Here is a 17,066-nt window from a genome sequence, read left to right on the forward strand (position 1 = left end):
TATATGACATAAGTATAATGTGACAGTTTGTAGAGTTGTTTCTATGGTCTTGTTTCGTTATTTTTGTTAAATTATAAGAATATGTCAATTGGAGAGGGAAACGAAGCATTAAGGATATGGAAATCTCTCCCTAATATATGCGTTTTAAAATTTTGAGGGAAACCCTTGAAAATAAAGTTCAAAGAGAACAATATCTACTAACAGTGAGTTTAAATTGTTACAAATGGTATTAAAGCCAAACACCGGTCGGTACGCCAACGAGGATGCTAGGACCTAGTTGGAGAGAGGAACTAAACATTCAGGGTGTGGAAACCTCTCCCTATCCAACATATTTTGAAACCTTGAAGAGAAACTCTCGAAGGAAAAGTTTGAATAAGACAATATCTACTAGTGATGAGCTTGAATTGTTACACTATTATCATTTAATGTTCATGAACATCTCCAAAATAGTATATAAAGTTTTTAACGAAAATTAAGATTAAAACTCGTGCAATAATGACCTAAAACGTAGACGTCACACTATTCTACTTATAAGAATATCGTGGACTCCAAAGGATAAAATTGGTTGAAAATGGGTCGAGATATTGGAACGAAGCGATAAGAAAGAGGTGGTGAAGTCTTGTTGTGGTGATGGAAAGCTATGGATGCTTCACCGCTAAAATTTGGTTAAAGTAAGCCCTTTTGAAAAGCATTTGTGGAAGAAATTGAAGAATTTTGTTGTTCTAAAACAACCTTAATACCTTCATTAATTCACTCTTCTTTGCTTGAAAGTATATTAATTTCATTACAACTAAGAGTACTCATTTGGCAATGGATTTGTTTATTTGCCTCCAACCTACCATTATCTTTATCAACTTAGACCTAACTTTTCATTTTCCACTTACTCAAATATACCAACAATTTCATAATTTTTTTTTTATATATTTCGTCGAACAAATCAAAGTTTAATCGCTTATAAAGTTGATCTCTAAAATGTCATCCTACCCGTGGTTGATGTAATCCTCCATGTCTAAGATTCATGTCAGAATCTGAAATTCAGCATTCAGCATCTCGTTGTCCCGACACTCCCCTGCATCTCTATACCTTATTAGTATGAGTAGTAACCTCAGTAATCCTATTCTCAAGATTACTCTCATTCGGATGTGAGATCGGTTCGTTCATTTACCCTTTCTTTACTTGAGCATCACAGTTGAATTTAAAAACATTTTTCTTTCTTTTGGAGGTTTCTTGGCCATATAGTTATTCATGTATGATATAATCTAGAAATTGAAGACTAAATTAGAGGTTGCTTGGAATGGAAATAATATTGTCAAAAACATTGGCTGTCATCTATTAAGTGACAATTGATATTGACGTGACAAATTTATTGTTTGATTTTTTGGACATCTCCATAACCTATTTTCAAATCATTTATCATGTTTTATTTTTTTAGATTTAATCCAATAATTATTATTATTTTCTTAAAGGCCCAATAAACAAAGTCTAGTAAAGAGTCAACATATTCCAAAAGCCCAATAAAGGAAGCCCAAAACTTCAAACTTGGTTAGGTGAACGTGTTCTTAAAGGCCCAATAAAGAAAGCCCAAAACTTCAAATTTGGTTGGGTAAACGTGTCCTTAAAGGCCCAATAAAGGAAGCCCAAAACTTTAAATTTGGTTGGGTAAACGTGTTCTTCAAGGCCCAATAAAGGAAGCCCAAAGCTTCAAACTTGGTTGGGTGAACGTGTTCTAAAGGCCCAATAAAGGAAGCCCAAATCTTCAAACTTGTTTGGGTGAACGTGTTCTTAAAGGCCCAATAAAGAAAGCCCAAAACTTCAAATTTGGTTGGGTAAACGTGTTCTTCAAGGCCCAATAAAGGAAGCCCAAATCTTCAAACTTGGTTGGGTGAACGTGTTCTAAAGGCCCAATAAATGAAGCCCAAAACTTCAAACTTGGTTGGGCGAACGCTTCCGCTGTTTGGTGTAATCGTCTGGAGGAGCAAAGGGAAAACAAAGGCGGAAGAGAAACAACACAAGCCAGCCGGTGAGATTTGATTATGAACTGAGGAGGAATGAGGGTTTAATCCGCATATCCGTCATCTATGGTACGTAAATCATTCTGGGTTTATTAATTAGAGCTCAATTCAGCTTCAAGACCACTAAATCATTCTGGGTTTATTAATTAGAGCTCAATTCAGCTTCAAGACCACTAAATCATTCTGTTTCTCATGAACGTAAATGATTGTCATGTCTGCAAATGAGTGTCATTAATAGATTTAAGGTTTGGTTTGCGCCGTGGATTCCATGTTAGTCTCGAGAATTTTGATATTGTATTAGAATCTTTAGCTACCCGTCGGCAATGGCATCCATACCGTCGAAAAACGTATGGATTCGACGGCAGCAATGCCCTTGTGGGGATTGGAAATGTTATGTTTCATATGAAGGAGAAGGCGAAGAAACTTCTGTCGCAGCCGAGTTAGCTAAGTCCGAAAGGGTGTCATCTGAAGCTATGGTTTCCCCTTATGTGGGAATGGTGTTTAAGAATGACACTGATGCGTTTGAGTATTATGGGAATTTCGCTAGGAGAAATGGGTTTTCGATTAGGAAAGAGCGATCTAGACTTAGCCCGCAATTGGGTGTTTATAAACGAGATTTTGTATGTTATCGTTCGGGATTTGCACCTGCAAAGAAGAAACCCATTGGGGAGAATCATAGAGATAGGAAATCGGTGCGTTGTGGGTGTGATGCTAAGATGTATTTGTCAAAGGAAGTCAGTGAAGGAGTTTCTCAATGGTTTGTAGTGCAATTCAGCAATGTACATAACCATGAACTTCTTGAAGATGACCAAGTTCGCCTCCTTCCTGCGTATCGAAAAATTCACGAGGCCGACCAAGAACGCATACTTCTGCTTTCAAAAGCTGGGTTTCCCATTCATCGGATAGTGAAGGTATTGGAATTGGAAAAGGGCATTCATGGAGGTCAATTGCCTTTTTTGGAGAGAGATGTTAGAAACTTCGTTCAAAATCGTAAGAAGATCGTTCAAGAACACGATGCACTGCTAAACGAAAAACGGGAAATTGATACAATAGAGCTTCTAGAGGCTTGCAAAGCCACGAAAGAATCAGATGAAGAGTTTGTTTATGACTTCACAGTTGATGCAAATGATAAGGTTGAACATGTTGCTTGGTCATATGGGGACTCTGTTAATGCTTATGACATGTTTGGGGATGTTGTCTATTTTGACACTACTTATTCATCAATCACATATGGGTTACTATTGGGAGTGTGGCTTGGCATTGATAACCATGGTAGGACTATTTTCTTTGGTTGTGTTTTGTTGCAAGATGAAACGCCTCGTTCGTTGGCTTGGGCTTTTCAGGTATATAGTATATTTCTCTCTTTGTTGTTCTTTTTCGTATTAGTTTATGAAATTCTGAGCGTTCGTACATCTTCACCGTAAAATTACAGACCTTTATTCGTTTCATGAGAGGCACATTCCCGCAGACAATTTTGACTGATCTTGATCCAGGGCTTAGAGATGCAATAAGAAGTGAATTACCTGGCACAAAGCACGTAATTTCGAGATGGAATATTTTGTCGAAGGTATCTAGTTGGTTTTCTCTTTATCTCGGACCTCGTTATGCAGAGTTCAAATCCGAATTCGATTTGCTGTATTCTGTGGAGAGTTCAGAGGATTTTGAAATTCGATGGGATCAAATGGTATCAACGTTTGGTCTCGTTTCAGACAAGCACCTCGATTTACTATTTTCATTTCGGGAATACTGGGTACCATCTTACATAAGAGGTTGTCTTTTAGCTCAAATGGCAACATCAGCCTATTTCAAGGCTGTCGATACGTTCTTGAAAGGAGTTTTTAGTGCACAGACGTGTTTGCGTAGCTTTTTCGAGCAGGTAACTTTCTGGGAAATCAAATACTTTCTTTTTTTGATTTTACAGCCCTCGGATTCGTCATTTCTGTTCTTTCAATTTCGTTCAGGTTGGTATTTCAGCCAACTTCCAAAACCATGAGCATCAGGAGATGCAATATTTGCAATTAAAGACGAATATACCGATCGAAGAACATGCACGAAGCATCCTCACCCCTTTTGCCTTCAATGCTTTACAGCATGAATTAGTGTTGGCCATGCAGTATGCTGCATCTGAAATGGCGGATGGATCATATCTCATACACCACTTCAAGAAGATGGATGGAGAGCGTCTTGTGATGTGGATTGAAGACAGCGAACAGATTCACTGCTCTTGTAAGGAGTTTGAATCCTCAGGCATGCTATGCAGACATGCTTTGCGCATATTCATTATAAAGAATTACTTTCAGCTTCCTGATAAATACTATTTAAGTAGATGGAGGCGGGAAAGCTCTCTAGCCTTAAGCGATGGTCACGGTATCGAGAGTAACGATGGGCATTGGTTTCATGAATATCAGCGCCTTACCGAGACTCTTTTTGCCGAATCTTCCATTACCAAGGAACGTAGTGAGCATGTCCGTAGGGAACTGATGAAAGAGATCACAAGACTTCTTAACGAGATTAGGAGAATGCCCGAGAGTGACGGGGTTGCAGCTATGGATTTGACAGAATCGCCAAATGGTTAATGCTTCTGCTAAGGGATTGCTATGGATTCGACATTCTCCCGAACTGATTGTTCTTTATCTGACTTCCTTTCATAGCTGTCTGCAATGGAGACAGACGAAGGACGTCGAATTCCCACAATGTAATATTAAGGAAGGAAGAGAACTGCATGCTTGGAATGGTAATGGTTGTACAGGCTTTTGACTCAATAAGAATGCACCTGGCTCGTGGCTAGAATATCTAAGAGATGTAAAGTTATCGATCGAGGCAGTCCAAAGCTGAATGTTATCAAAAGCATCTGGAAAATTCGGTATGAATAATTTCGATTCAAAGCAAATGATCTATTTACATCTCAGCATATATGAACTTACACTGACCAATCTTGGCTGATTCATAGAACTTGTACTGAATGTTTTGGTCGTAGTTAGATGAATAGGGTAGCATTGTTTCTTGAATTAGTAATAAAATGGGCGTTGGTTTATATCAGATAGTTCTTTCTATTTAGTACTCATAACCCATTGATATCATTGTTCTCTCTCTTTATTATACAGAAAACGTATGGAGATCATATTCTATTAAACAGATACAGATTATGTTTTAAACAGATACCCACATCGTTTGTTCGTTCGTTCGTCCCGAGTATTAATACTGATCAGGCCATAGAAATGCACCCATTGCAAAGGCCCTCTTCTCCTCCAAACTGCCTTGAAAGCTCAAGCCATATTCCTTGAGAAGCTGATCCACCTTCCACTCTTCCATCTTCTGGTAATCTGCCTTGGTGTAGTGAGGGTAATGAAGAGGCATTTGAAACCCAGAAGAAGTGCATATTTCTTCACAACCCTTTTCCCCTTTTGAGCTCCTCTCTTCACCGTAGCCATGGACCTCATGATTCGGGTTCCCGAGAAGACAAGCTGCTGAATAAAGTAGCCATCCTAAAGCCATGGCTATGGATCTCTTTCAAAGGAAGACGATTTGAAGTTGAGGCAAGAGGCTGTGAAAGGAAAGCAACCATATTTATAGGTAAGGGAAGACGAAAGAAACTTATAAAACTATGCTGGTTTTGTGCAGAGAAATTGGCATTAATTAATGGTTGGCTTTGTTTGGAAGGATGGGAATGGCTGATGATTTCGTGAAGTAGTTTTGAATTGGAGATGGAGGGTGATGATTGAGAAGGGAGTTGCGTACTGAGATGCAAAGTGCCACGTCATTGCTGAATAATGGGAAGTGGGGCCTGTTGTTGAAGATTGTTAAGAAATTAAGGTTAGCCGTTTTGTTTTTACAGAAAAAGTTAGGGAGTTGTTGAAGGAATTAAGGTTGTGGGAAGAGTTCAACTTGGTATAGAACATTATTAAAAGATCAAAAATAATATTTTTAATAATTTAGCTCATTTTAAAAAATGCAACTAATGTCCAACTACTAAAGATTCTGCCCATATTTCGATTGGCCCTCAAATCAGACACAGACAACTACATAAATAACGCCGCACATCATAGCCGACATCCCCTGCTTTTGGCGGCGGCTCTGTGGACCGAAAAAGAACAGCCTTTCCTCTTCCCCACCTCTCTCCCTCTGTGAATTTCATCACCCAGTTTAAGGAACACAGCCCTTCATATGGCTGCTAGACCTTTGACGCCATTAATGGCGGACACACCCAGCTCACTCTGCTTTTATAAGTAGCCCGCCAGGTTTAGCAGATGAAGACGGAGCCTCTGTTTTTAATTCCATTTTGTTCACACGTGTGCTCACTCCACTGATTTGGTCTTCCTTTTCAAAAACGTCATTCTACACTCCAATCTCTTTGCACATGCTTTTACATACACCCCTTTTGAAGCTATTTCAGAAAGAAAGTGAACAGCCATGAAAGGCGGTGCTTTTCGCAGTTTTTTCCTCTGTTTTTCCCTGTTTCTTGGTAATTCTTCTGTTCTTTTAGTGGATCTTCTTCCCCATGTCATTTAAATTTATACCCAACCAGTTTTACTGTCTTTTGATTTGCAATATTCAGCGTTCAAGTTGGTTCGTTTGAGTGTTGTTCAGGCAGCTGCAAGAGAAAAAAACAGTGGAATTTCTTGGATGTCGCTTCAGTCTTCTAAAACTGGTAAGAAACTCATTGTTACAATTGTTCATTAGTTCTTTACTTATAAACCACTCATTGTTACAATTGTTCATTAGTTCTTTACTTATAAACCATGAATCTTATTCTAAACAGGTCGAGGGATGAATCGGGTTGGTTCAGAATGTTCGAAAGACGAGGTGGTTGTGTTTCAAGGGCAAACAGCTCCACTTCCAGATGGGATTCCATCATTCATAGTTCAGATCTTAAATTCATGTTCTTCAGGCTGCAGCATCTCCAACATTCACATGAAATGTGGTTGGTTCAGCTCAGCCAGATTGGTGAATCCAAGAATTTTCCGGAGAGTCAAGTATGATGACTGCCTTATCAACGACGGCAAGGCTCTTGCTCCTGGACAAACTCTGTCATTTCAATATGCTAACACTTTTCCTTACCCTCTTTCTGTATCTTCTGTAACTTGTTCTTCTTGACTTAACAAGCCTATGAGCAGATAGCCCTTGTGGGACCTTATGAATTGTGTATGATCCTTTAGTTTTCTAAGAACTTCTCACATTATATCATTTGATGATCAACTTTCTGTGTACAATCTGTTATAATCTTCTGTCAATTGGATGATATTTGAGTAAAGAACAAGTCATTCCATTATTACAAGTTCATCACAACAAGTCATTCATTTATAAAAAGTTAGATTATTGTAACCATTTATTGTTGGAATTTTCGTATTCATTAGGGAATAGCTTTGCATATCCATTCACGAAAGCACTGATTTTCAATCACTCTCCAAAGGCCGACCACTTTTCTCCTTGTAAGATCAAAACATTCTTTATAAGGGGACACTGGGTGACATGCCAGCGAGGAAGCTGAGCCCCGAAAGGGGTGGACACGAGGTGGTGCGCCAGCAAGGACGCTAGCCCCGAAGGAGGGTCCCACCTCGATTGGAGAAGAGAACGAATGACTGTGAGGACGCTGGACCCTGAAGGGGAGTGGATTGTGAGATCCCACATCGGTTAGGGAGGAGAATGAAGCATGTGTGGAAACCGAGAGGGAAAGCCTAAGATCCCGCATCGGTTTGGGAGGAGAACGAAGCATCCTTTGTAAGGGTGTAGAAACCGGAAGGGAAAGCATCCTTTATAGGGCCATTACACTCCTACTCGAGCCTTTTTAACCTTGTAAGTGTCAAGCTTCTCTTCAGCCATAAGTTTAAGGAGGTATGTAAGATATGGTTTAGTGGGTGGCGGCCAAATTAGTTCAGCCATGAATGATTTGATTCATGGGATTTCTCAAACAGATTGCATAGTAAGGCTGCATTGAGAAAATGAATCATATACTCTTAGGATACAAGAAAGTAACCAAGCTACCCGTTGAAACCTTCAATATCATTGCAGACACAATGGAAACAATCTTAAATTTAGCACAATGCAATGTAAGATATCCATTTGATGGGTCAATAGGCATAATCATAAGAAAACTCATTGACACCAACCATGGCAGATAGAACTTGAGAAATAACGAAAATGGCACCCCCAAAAATAGCCAAAACAAGAACAGCAGTAATGGGGTTCTTCAGCAGCTCGAAAATGGGAAGAAGAATAGTGTAAAGAGCACCCGTACTTACAGTGACAGCATAAATTGCGTATCTTCTTACATTGTCCCAGAATTCCTCCACCAACGGCCCTTCAGGCCCCAAAGCCAGAGCCCTATCGCCATCGCAACCCATCAGAAACAGAGCAACGCCCACCGAGACGGCTCCGATGATCAAAAACCTCGAGTTCCCAATTGGGGTTTCGTCGATTATCTTGAAATCCAACGGATGAGGAGTTTTTAAGGGTTTGGCGGGGGATTGCGGCGGCGCAGAGGCTGCGAGAGGCCGGAAAGGGCCTCTGAGAGGGGAAGTGGCCTTGATTGGAAATGGAGGAGGAGAAACAGAGGGGTTTTTGAAAGTGGGGGAGATTGGGAAGTGGTGGATTCGGGATCTGAAAGAGGTGGCCATTGTTGGGGAGGTTATGGATGGAGATGAAGCTCAGGCCATTGTGGTTGGAACTTGGAAGAAGAGATGTTATCCAGAAGGGATTAAATTATGTGGATAATGGAGGATTAGTGTGTTAATAATATGGTAAATTAAGATTAAGAACCGATTATTTTGGAACTAATATTTGGATACGTGGAGCTGTACGAAGCTATTTTTCAAAATAAAATAAATTGGGCTCGTGACAGGTAAGGCCCAATATTTTAATGGGCTCGTGACAGGTAAGGCCCAATATATTACTGGGCTCGTGCCTTACAGCAGCCTATAGGGAAATTGGAGGGAATGTACAAAGTTCCAACATTCTTATAAATTTTCTTATAAATTCAATCATATTTGACTTGGAAATATAATATAATATAATGTTAAATATAATTTCAAAAATTCAAATTTCCATATTATTATATAGTCTCCCACCAAACTACGCGCGCTTTTCGTTTTGTTCTCCTTGGATTTTCGCTGAAGATTTTTAAAATTTATTTGTTAGCAAGAGGTTTCCTCATCTTTATAAATAATGTTTCGTTCTCATCTCCAACCAATGTAGAAGCTCACAACGCGTCTGATACAAATCGTATCAAAGTAAGACACAGAGCGAGCGAGCGAGCGAGGACGCTGGCCCCCAAGGAGGGTGGATTGTGAGATCCCACATCAATTAAAGAGGGAAACGAAAAATTCCTTATAAAGCATGGAAACCTCTCCCTAATAGATGCGTTTTAAAACCGTGAGGCTATCGGTGATACGTTACAGGTCAAAGCGAACAATATCTACTAGTTAACATTTTTTTTTATCAAGACAACCCGATCAACTCGAAAATAGGATTATAATCTAACCCTACTTTTAAAATTGTAATAAATGTTAGTGATGAGCTGATATTTGAACTTTATGAGAATTTTGTTACATCCCAAATCTACGGCTAACAAATATCGTCCGTTTTGACCCGTTACATATCTTCGTCAGCCTCACGGTTTTAAAACATATCTAATTTAGATAGGTTTCCACACCCTTATAAAAAAAAATGTTTTGTTCTCCTCTTAATCGAGTTAACGTAACATGTATGGTAGATAAGTATAATTCTTTTAAATAAATAATAAATAAGAAAAACAACCGAATAATACTGACCAACTCAAAATAGAGGTTAGATTGAGTTGAGTTGTAAGTTCTATTCCTTGAAAATCACCGACCCAACAAACATGAGTTCCCACACACACGACTGCATGTAAAATTAAAAATAAATTAAAAGTAAAATAAAAGCAGTCCCAAATCAGTTAATAGATATGGCTGCACCATGACGACAACTCTATTACCATCCACCCCCTCACTTTTCTTGTCTTTATTCCCATTCCCCAACATTCTATCCTAATTGCCTTTTGCCCCCTTTTCTTTTTTAAATTACACATAGATCCCTTTTCCTTTTCTCTTTATTAATGAGGCGTCGCCGACCAATTGCCCTTTAACAATTACGAATCTCAAACCGAATTTATCTTCAAATTGAGGGACCGCTGTTGCGTTGGCGGTGACGATAAAATCAATTTACAACTTTGACGTGGCGACATCTTGTTGGTGACCGCGTATAGTGGCAGTGACGGATTGTTGGTGACGGACGGTGATGGATTATTGTTCTGCTGAGTTGGATTTTGTCATTCGTCGTTTTGATACAACGCCGTTATGCCGTCATCGTTACCGCGTTAGACCACTGTAACGTTACCCTACACCACGAACCACCCAATTCCTACTCCTAGGAAATCTGTATGAACCTTCGAAAATTCGACGTCAATAATTAAAAGAATTCCTCGGAAAATAAATAAATATATATATATATTAAAACGAAATTGCATGCTGCTTTTTCGCAGATCCCTAGGTGACTTTAACGTTCTTTTTTAAATTAAATGCTCCAAATTCAGTGCTTAATTTCCAAAATGCCATTCTGTAGAAACCGTGTCAAGCCCCTGGTTTCGTCGCTTTCACCCATCCCCCAACTCCCCATCCCCCGTCGATTAATGTTTGAGACTTAATACGACGCCGTTTTGCTTTCCCCCACGTCGGATTAGGTATTTCTAATTATTATTTCTCGTCTCTATTTTTTTTGTTTTCTAAAATAAATTCAAATTCTTGGAAATTATTCTCTATTTTTCTACACTAAACGACAAAATCTAGGTTTATTTTTTTCCAATATTAATTTATTAAATGATATTTAACCCATTTATTAAAACAAAAAACTCAACTTGTTTCTGTATTGTCTAATTAAAGTCAAATTCAACAAAGCCTTTGAGTCCATATTCAAACCACACGAGCTTTATACTTTGAAGTCCACGGCAAAAATAAAAAAATAAAAAATAAAAAATAAAAAAGACTTCGAGTTAAATAATTCGATTAAAATCTTTTTAAAAATTAATTCAATTAAATTATAATCCTATTGTCTTGATAATTAATTAATTAATTTAATTAATTAAACGGCGTAGTTTTTGGAGGTTCGTTGAAATTAAGGTACATTTTTACGAAATGGATAGTACAAGTGACGATAACTTTATGAAATCAGTGGGCACTGAAATTCCAATCTCTGACCAAACAACTTTGACCAAAGTTTTGCCTTATTTATTTATTTATTTATTTATTTTACTTATTTTTCCATGAATCATATCCCAAATCTGACGGTCTGGAATTAAACAATCTGCTGTAATTTCATCATTTAAATCTGCATTCCTTTTAATTCGTTAATTATTATGGGTATAATTTAAATTCAGATAAACATTGCATTAAATTAAATCATAATTGAATTAATTAGCTAATCCATGTGATTTTTTTTTTTAAATAATTCTTTAAATTTGACTAAAATTCACGATTTTCAAGCCTCACCTCATTAATATGAATACATGCAAATACATGCATAACATGTGTGGTTACTTTTAGTAGTTATTCCAAAAGGAATGATCCCATTTTCTTCATAATATTGACAAACTTTCAATGAAATTATAACCATTCACATCAAATTTTGTTGCTCAATTTAATGCCATCTTAGACATTAGAGTGTAGCTAGTAGAACATCATGCTGGTTAGAAATGTCCATACCGTCTCCATCTCTGCAAGGATATTTTTGCAGGAATTTCTTGCCTTGGTCAAATTTTGTAACAACTTAGCCCACCGCTAGTAGATATTGTCCTCTTTGGACTTTCCCCTCAAGGCTTTAAAACACGTATACTAGGGGAAGGTTTCCACACCCTTATAAATGGTGGTTTGTTCTCCTCCCCAACCAATATGGGACATCACAATCCACTCCCCTTCGGGGCCCAGTATCCTCACGGCCACTCTTTACTTCCTCCAATCGATGTGAGACCGCCCCCAAATCCACCCCTTTAAGCTCGAAAAAGAAAGTTCAAAGAGGACAATATCGACTAGCAGTAGATCTGGGGCATTACAAATTCTTTGCGAATAATTTTTCTATATTTATTATTTGAAAAAAAAATAATTATTTTACCGTCTTCAAAAAGATGGATAAAAAAAATTATAAGCAATATATATTTATACACCGACTTAATTTCTAAAAAATTTAATACTACACCCTAAGTATTTAGTTTAAATAATAATATTAAAGTTTAAAAAATAACTAATTTATTTTTTATTATAGCTAAAAAATATTTATGGATATGTTGAAAATATACTTATATTAAGTGTGGTGGGTACGAGAATGATCTCATTTATATAACGGAAAAAAATATGTTATCTACTCCCTCTCTTATTCTCCGTATAAAATGTTATAGCTAAAAAATGTTATCCTGGCTTCACGAATAAAATGTTTTAATTAAAATGTAATTTAATTAGTTTGACTTACTTTTGTTACTGAAACACTTAAAAAAACAAGCTCCAGATACATTGAACAATAATTCTTATNTTAAGAACACTTCTGAATCTCTTCCTAAAAAATTAGAAATAAAATAAAAAATAAAAAAATAAAAAAAGAAGGGAGAAATGAATCATAAAGAAACCACGTGGGAGGTGCACATGAGGTAGTTGAAATAGTTATTTAAAAAATAAAAGAAAAAAAAAACAGAAAAGTACAGAGTGTCAAGCATTTATTATCCCAGTGGAGAAAAAGTATTTAATAATTATAATTATAATTAATTATCCACGTCGTATTATAATTAAAATTGATTGTTTTAGTTTTTATAATGATTTGATATGTAATAGATTACGTTAAGGAAGGGAGAGGGGCATAGATTCCTTCCCAAGCAACAAATTAAAAAAATTATGAAATTCGGGATAAACCGTCCAGGAACATATCGCCATCTTATCAAGCCTATTTTCGTAAATATCTTCCCATCGTAGGGGTAGTCCCTTCATTTGCAATAATGATCCGCCATATAAACCCTGATGGCCCTCCGCGGGCTCCTTTATTTGTCGTCGCCTTCTCCAGATGTTTACAGTTCCGTTTGCAATTGCTTAACTTGTACAGCAAGCGTTTCTGTTTTTTGGCTCTCTTCGATCAAGGTGCGTACTAATTTTTCTTCGTTTCTCCATTGAATCTCTGCTTCTTTATGATTTTTGTGTTTCAACATTTACTGCTTACTGTCTGTCGGCGGGAGATTTTGGCGGTCGCCTTCACTCTCTGCATCGAGTTTTTTTTTTTTTTTTCCTTTGAGAAGTATGTTTACTATTTGGAGTTGGTGTTAATTCGTGATAATTTGGTGTTTGGTGAGGTGTTTCTGATTAAGATCTTCTTGTTCTTGTTCTTCTTTGGTTTCTCAATGTGGTCTTTGCTTCGTTCGAAATTGGATGAACAGTTCTTCTTTACTTTTTGGATTTGGAACTTTGCTGCGCTCTTTGGTTGCGAAAACGCGTGATGTATTCGTCTTCTTTCGTCTTCTTCTTTTCTCAGTTCCTTTATTGTTTTTCTTTTTCAAACTCGTTGATTGTTTTTTTTTTTTTTAATTTTGTTGAACGTGATGGCTTCAAGGTAATACTAATTGCAGCGAGGAACTTCAGCTTTTTGAGCTTAGAAACTGAAATTGCGGAACCTTTTTTTTTTGTTGCCTTCTGTTAATATTCTTGATTTGCCGAACCAGCTTAATAGATTGTTTTTTTATTTCTTCCGCGTGTTTAACTTTCGATTGAGCCGTGGCTATTTCGTGGAGGATATGCGTGTTATTTTTTCTGATCATTGTATATTATGTGAAGAACTGGTGTTTGTAGGGAAAAACCTCACATGATTCGTCCAAATATCTGTGTGATTCATTCTGCCTTGTGGCGGTTGAAATCGAAAGAGATCTTCTATCTCTTCTCTATTTTTAGTAAGCACATGACTTTTTTTTTCGTATTTTTGAAGGAAATACTGAAAACTTCATCATTTTTCTCAAGTTTAGTTCTTAAATGTTGAAACGTTGTATTGTGGCTCATTTCGTATGAACTTGCTTCTGAGGATTTGAGTGTTTTTTACCCTGTTTTTGTGATCATGCATCGCTGATGNCTTTTTTTTTTTTTTTTTTGGTTCAACAATGTTTTCTCTGTAGAATTTATTTTTGATCTGTTCTCTGCAGATTTGAGGATTCTTTTATTCCACTCCTTGTAAAGAAGCAAATCATATAGGAGTTTTGAGTCCTAAAATATCTGCCGAGGGGTAGTTACTACTGAATCATACAACATATCTTGGACTAGAGTCCATTGAACCAAGTCCTGGAAGCTCTTGCAATACCAATTGCTATAGTGGCCAAGATCTTCTTGCTGTGGGCTCATTTCTGATTCTTAATGCGAGCGTCTCGGAATAGCCAGGCATTGTCTGGGATCCATGAGATGCATCACCAGTCTGTGCAAAAGATAGATCCCTACTATTTATCACATTTACATGTATTGGAAAACAATGTTTCTCCTGACGCAAGCAGCCAGGGAAACAGTGTTAACTTCTCTTCCTTTAAGGATCAGTTCTTTACTCTGGAATCATTTCCGGCTACCGCTGATCTGAGTGCCTGTAATTCCCCTTCTGCTGTAAGTGGTCTGTCTTCCAGGAGCCCCTTCTCACCTCAAGGTTCTCAATCATGCTCCTCCGATCAACCCCATTCCTTTGACAACACATGCGGATCACCACAAAGTGGATGCTCAGTGACTGATGATGATAACGAATTAAAGTACAAGCTGAAAGAATTAGAAATTTCTTTGCTGGGGCCTGAATCTGATATTGGGGATAGCTGCTACTGTTCTTTCAGGGGTGGGGCACATCAAGATGCTTCAGTAGCAAGGTGGAACTGGAATCAAGTGGCTGAAATGATTCCTAGACTAAATCTTCGGGATACACTCATCCATTGTGCCCAAGCAATTCATGATTCTGATCTAAATGTGGCAACCTTATTTATGGATGTTTTAGGGAAGATGGTTTCTGTCTCTGGTGATCCAGCCCAGAGGTTGGGCGCTTACTTGTTGGAAGGGCTTAGAGCAAGGTTGGAACGATCTGGGAGTGCAATATACAAGGCCCTAAAATGCGAAGAACCAACAAGCTCTGAACTCATGTCCTACATGTCTGTTCTATTCCAAATCTGCCCGTACTTTAAATTTGCTTACACCTCTGCCAATGCTATCATTTGGGAGGCCATGGTAAATGAACCGATAATCCACATAATTGATTTCCAAATCGCACAGGGTAGTCAGTATATACCTCTCATCCATGATCTTGCTAATCGGCCTGGTGGACCCCCAGTTCTTCTACGCATCACAGGTGTGGATGATTCCCAATCATCTCATGCACGAGGAGGGGGACTTCAAATTGTGGGACAGAAGCTAGCTCAGCTGGCTCAATCAAAAGGAATTCCCTTCCAATTTCATGCTGCTGCAATGTCCGGTTGTGAGGTCGAACGTAGTAATCTTAGAATACGACCTGGAGAAGCGTTGGCCGTAAATTTTCCATACGTCTTGCACCACATGCCAGATGAGAGTGTGAGCACACAGAATCACCGCGATCGGCTTCTAAGGCTAGTCAAAAGCCTGTCACCGAAAGTAGTAACTATTGTTGAGCAGGAATCTAACACCAACACATCCCCCTTCCTTCTTCGTTTTCTAGAGACGCTGGATTATTATACTGCTATGTTTGAATCAATAGATGTAGCTCGTTCGAGAGACGACAAGCAGCGAATCAGAGCGGAGCAGCACTGCGTGGCCCGAGACATAGTGAACATGGTAGCTTGTGAGGGGTTTGAAAGGATAGAACGTCATGAACTACTTGGCAAGTGGAGGATGAGAATGAAGATGGCTGGTTTCACTTCATATCCACTGAGCTCCTCTGTAAGTGGAGCCGTCAAGAATTTGTTGAGGGATTTTAATGGGAACTATAGACTCCAAGAAGTGGATGGGGCTCTCTACCTTGGCTGGAAAAACAGAGCAATGGCAACCTCCTCTGCATGGAGATGAAAACCTGAAACTCCGTTGCAACATTTTAGAGCATGGAGCGATAATGACCCGTATAGCTTCGTAGAATGTGAGGTCAACGCTCTTACTGTTTGTAGGAACCCAAATCTTGAAACTTGCTGTAAATTTTCTGGCTTTGGCGAAAGAATTTTGTCCTGGTAGTACCGTATTAAACCTCATAATTACGAAGATAACTAGTTTTATATCATATCTGATTCCATTAAGGACGGTGTGTTTGGAGCTTTGGTTTGGAATTAAAAACCTAGAGTTCCTAAAACTCATGGGTTTGGTTAGCCTAGCATAGGTATCCCAAGTTTTACCTGTAGTTTTTGTTGATTGGAACCCCTCTCGTAGTACTTCAAACATGTCTCCTAAAGACAGTCATCACCCCGTTGATCTAAACGTCCCAATGCCTGTCGGTTTGCTGTTGACATAGTCATAATGTCCTATATCATCATCTCAACTACGAGTGGATTAGGGATGTAGAATTCTTCATAATCGGGGTGGTGAGCATCATCAAGGTTCGGTGCAATTTCTAATATCATGTTAAAGACATATGGCTATATTATAATACCATAGGACATATAGCTATATTATAATACCATAGGAATGATTCATTTTGTAGGCCTTTGGCATGGGTAACACTTCCTAGAATGTGTAAAATAATTTATAAGACAAATAGAATATTTTAATGTATAGACATATTGATTCAAATGATATTTCTATTATTTTCACTTACTCATTGAATATCTCACTCTCACTTTTGATGCATTCAAACTTGTTCCATAATGTATTTACATATTGATTCAAATGATATTTCTATTATTTTCACCTACTCATTGAATATCTCACTCCCAGTTTGAATGAATTCAAACTTGTTTTTTCAAACTTGTTCTATCCAAATTCACTACACGATAGTTCCACGTCCAGCAATAAAAAAGAATTGTTTCTTCAAGATTCTGAGGATTCTGATCTAGACCCTAAATTTGGGTCGACGTGAGTTTTATGCTGTAGAGGTAGAATC

At 38.0% G+C, this 17,066-nt stretch overlaps 4 protein-coding genes across 9 annotated transcripts; 3 read left to right on the forward strand and 1 right to left on the reverse strand.

Moving 5' to 3' along the window:
• Positions 1 to 1,971: 1,971 nt before the first annotated feature.
• LOC111804288 (putative protein FAR1-RELATED SEQUENCE 10) lies at positions 1,972 to 5,825 on the forward strand. Of its 4 annotated transcripts, XR_002816504.1 has the most exons (5): positions 1,972 to 3,355; positions 3,445 to 3,888; positions 3,974 to 4,875; positions 5,117 to 5,585; positions 5,673 to 5,825. XR_002816504.1 is itself a non-coding variant. In XM_023689038.1 (4 exons), the coding sequence occupies exons 1-4, from the start codon at positions 2,336 to 2,338 to the stop codon at positions 4,359 to 4,361; spliced, it is 1,752 nt and encodes a 583-aa protein (XP_023544806.1). In that variant the 5' UTR covers positions 1,972 to 2,335; the 3' UTR covers positions 4,362 to 4,449. The 4 variants fall into 4 exon arrangements, 2 of the variants coding, with proteins under 2 accessions (XP_023544806.1, XP_023544805.1); XR_002816505.1 differs by lacking the exon at positions 5,673 to 5,825 and having other exon boundaries at positions 5,171 to 5,261; XM_023689038.1 differs by lacking the exons at positions 5,117 to 5,585; positions 5,673 to 5,825 and having other exon boundaries at positions 3,974 to 4,238; positions 4,339 to 4,449.
• A 14-nt stretch (positions 5,826 to 5,839) lies between these two features.
• On the forward strand, positions 5,840 to 7,334 carry LOC111804289 (TPD1 protein homolog 1-like). The gene is made up of 3 exons (XM_023689039.1): positions 5,840 to 6,474; positions 6,568 to 6,660; positions 6,772 to 7,334. The coding sequence occupies exons 1-3, from the start codon at positions 6,423 to 6,425 to the stop codon at positions 7,104 to 7,106; spliced, it is 480 nt and encodes a 159-aa protein (XP_023544807.1). The 5' UTR covers positions 5,840 to 6,422; the 3' UTR covers positions 7,107 to 7,334.
• Positions 7,335 to 7,972: 638 nt separating this feature from the next.
• Positions 7,973 to 8,736, reverse strand: LOC111803269. The gene has a single exon (XM_023687598.1). The coding sequence runs from the start codon at positions 8,624 to 8,626 to the stop codon at positions 8,081 to 8,083; it is 546 nt and encodes a 181-aa protein (XP_023543366.1). The 5' UTR covers positions 8,627 to 8,736; the 3' UTR covers positions 7,973 to 8,080.
• Positions 8,737 to 13,034: 4,298 nt separating this feature from the next.
• On the forward strand, positions 13,035 to 16,250 carry LOC111804265 (scarecrow-like protein 13). Of its 3 annotated transcripts, none has more exons than XM_023689001.1 (2): positions 13,035 to 13,141; positions 14,188 to 16,250. In XM_023689001.1, the coding sequence occupies exon 2, from the start codon at positions 14,396 to 14,398 to the stop codon at positions 16,043 to 16,045; it is 1,650 nt and encodes a 549-aa protein (XP_023544769.1). In that variant the 5' UTR covers positions 13,035 to 13,141; positions 14,188 to 14,395; the 3' UTR covers positions 16,046 to 16,250. The 3 variants fall into 3 exon arrangements, with proteins under 3 accessions (XP_023544769.1, XP_023544771.1, XP_023544770.1); XM_023689003.1 differs by lacking the exon at positions 13,035 to 13,141 and adding an exon at positions 13,182 to 13,495; XM_023689002.1 differs by lacking the exon at positions 13,035 to 13,141 and adding an exon at positions 13,537 to 13,941.
• Positions 16,251 to 17,066: the final 816 nt, after the last annotated feature.

This window comes from Cucurbita pepo, chromosome LG10 (genome assembly GCF_002806865.2).
Source record: "Cucurbita pepo subsp. pepo cultivar mu-cu-16 chromosome LG10, ASM280686v2, whole genome shotgun sequence".
NCBI classification, from domain to species: Eukaryota; Viridiplantae; Streptophyta; class Magnoliopsida; order Cucurbitales; family Cucurbitaceae; genus Cucurbita; species Cucurbita pepo.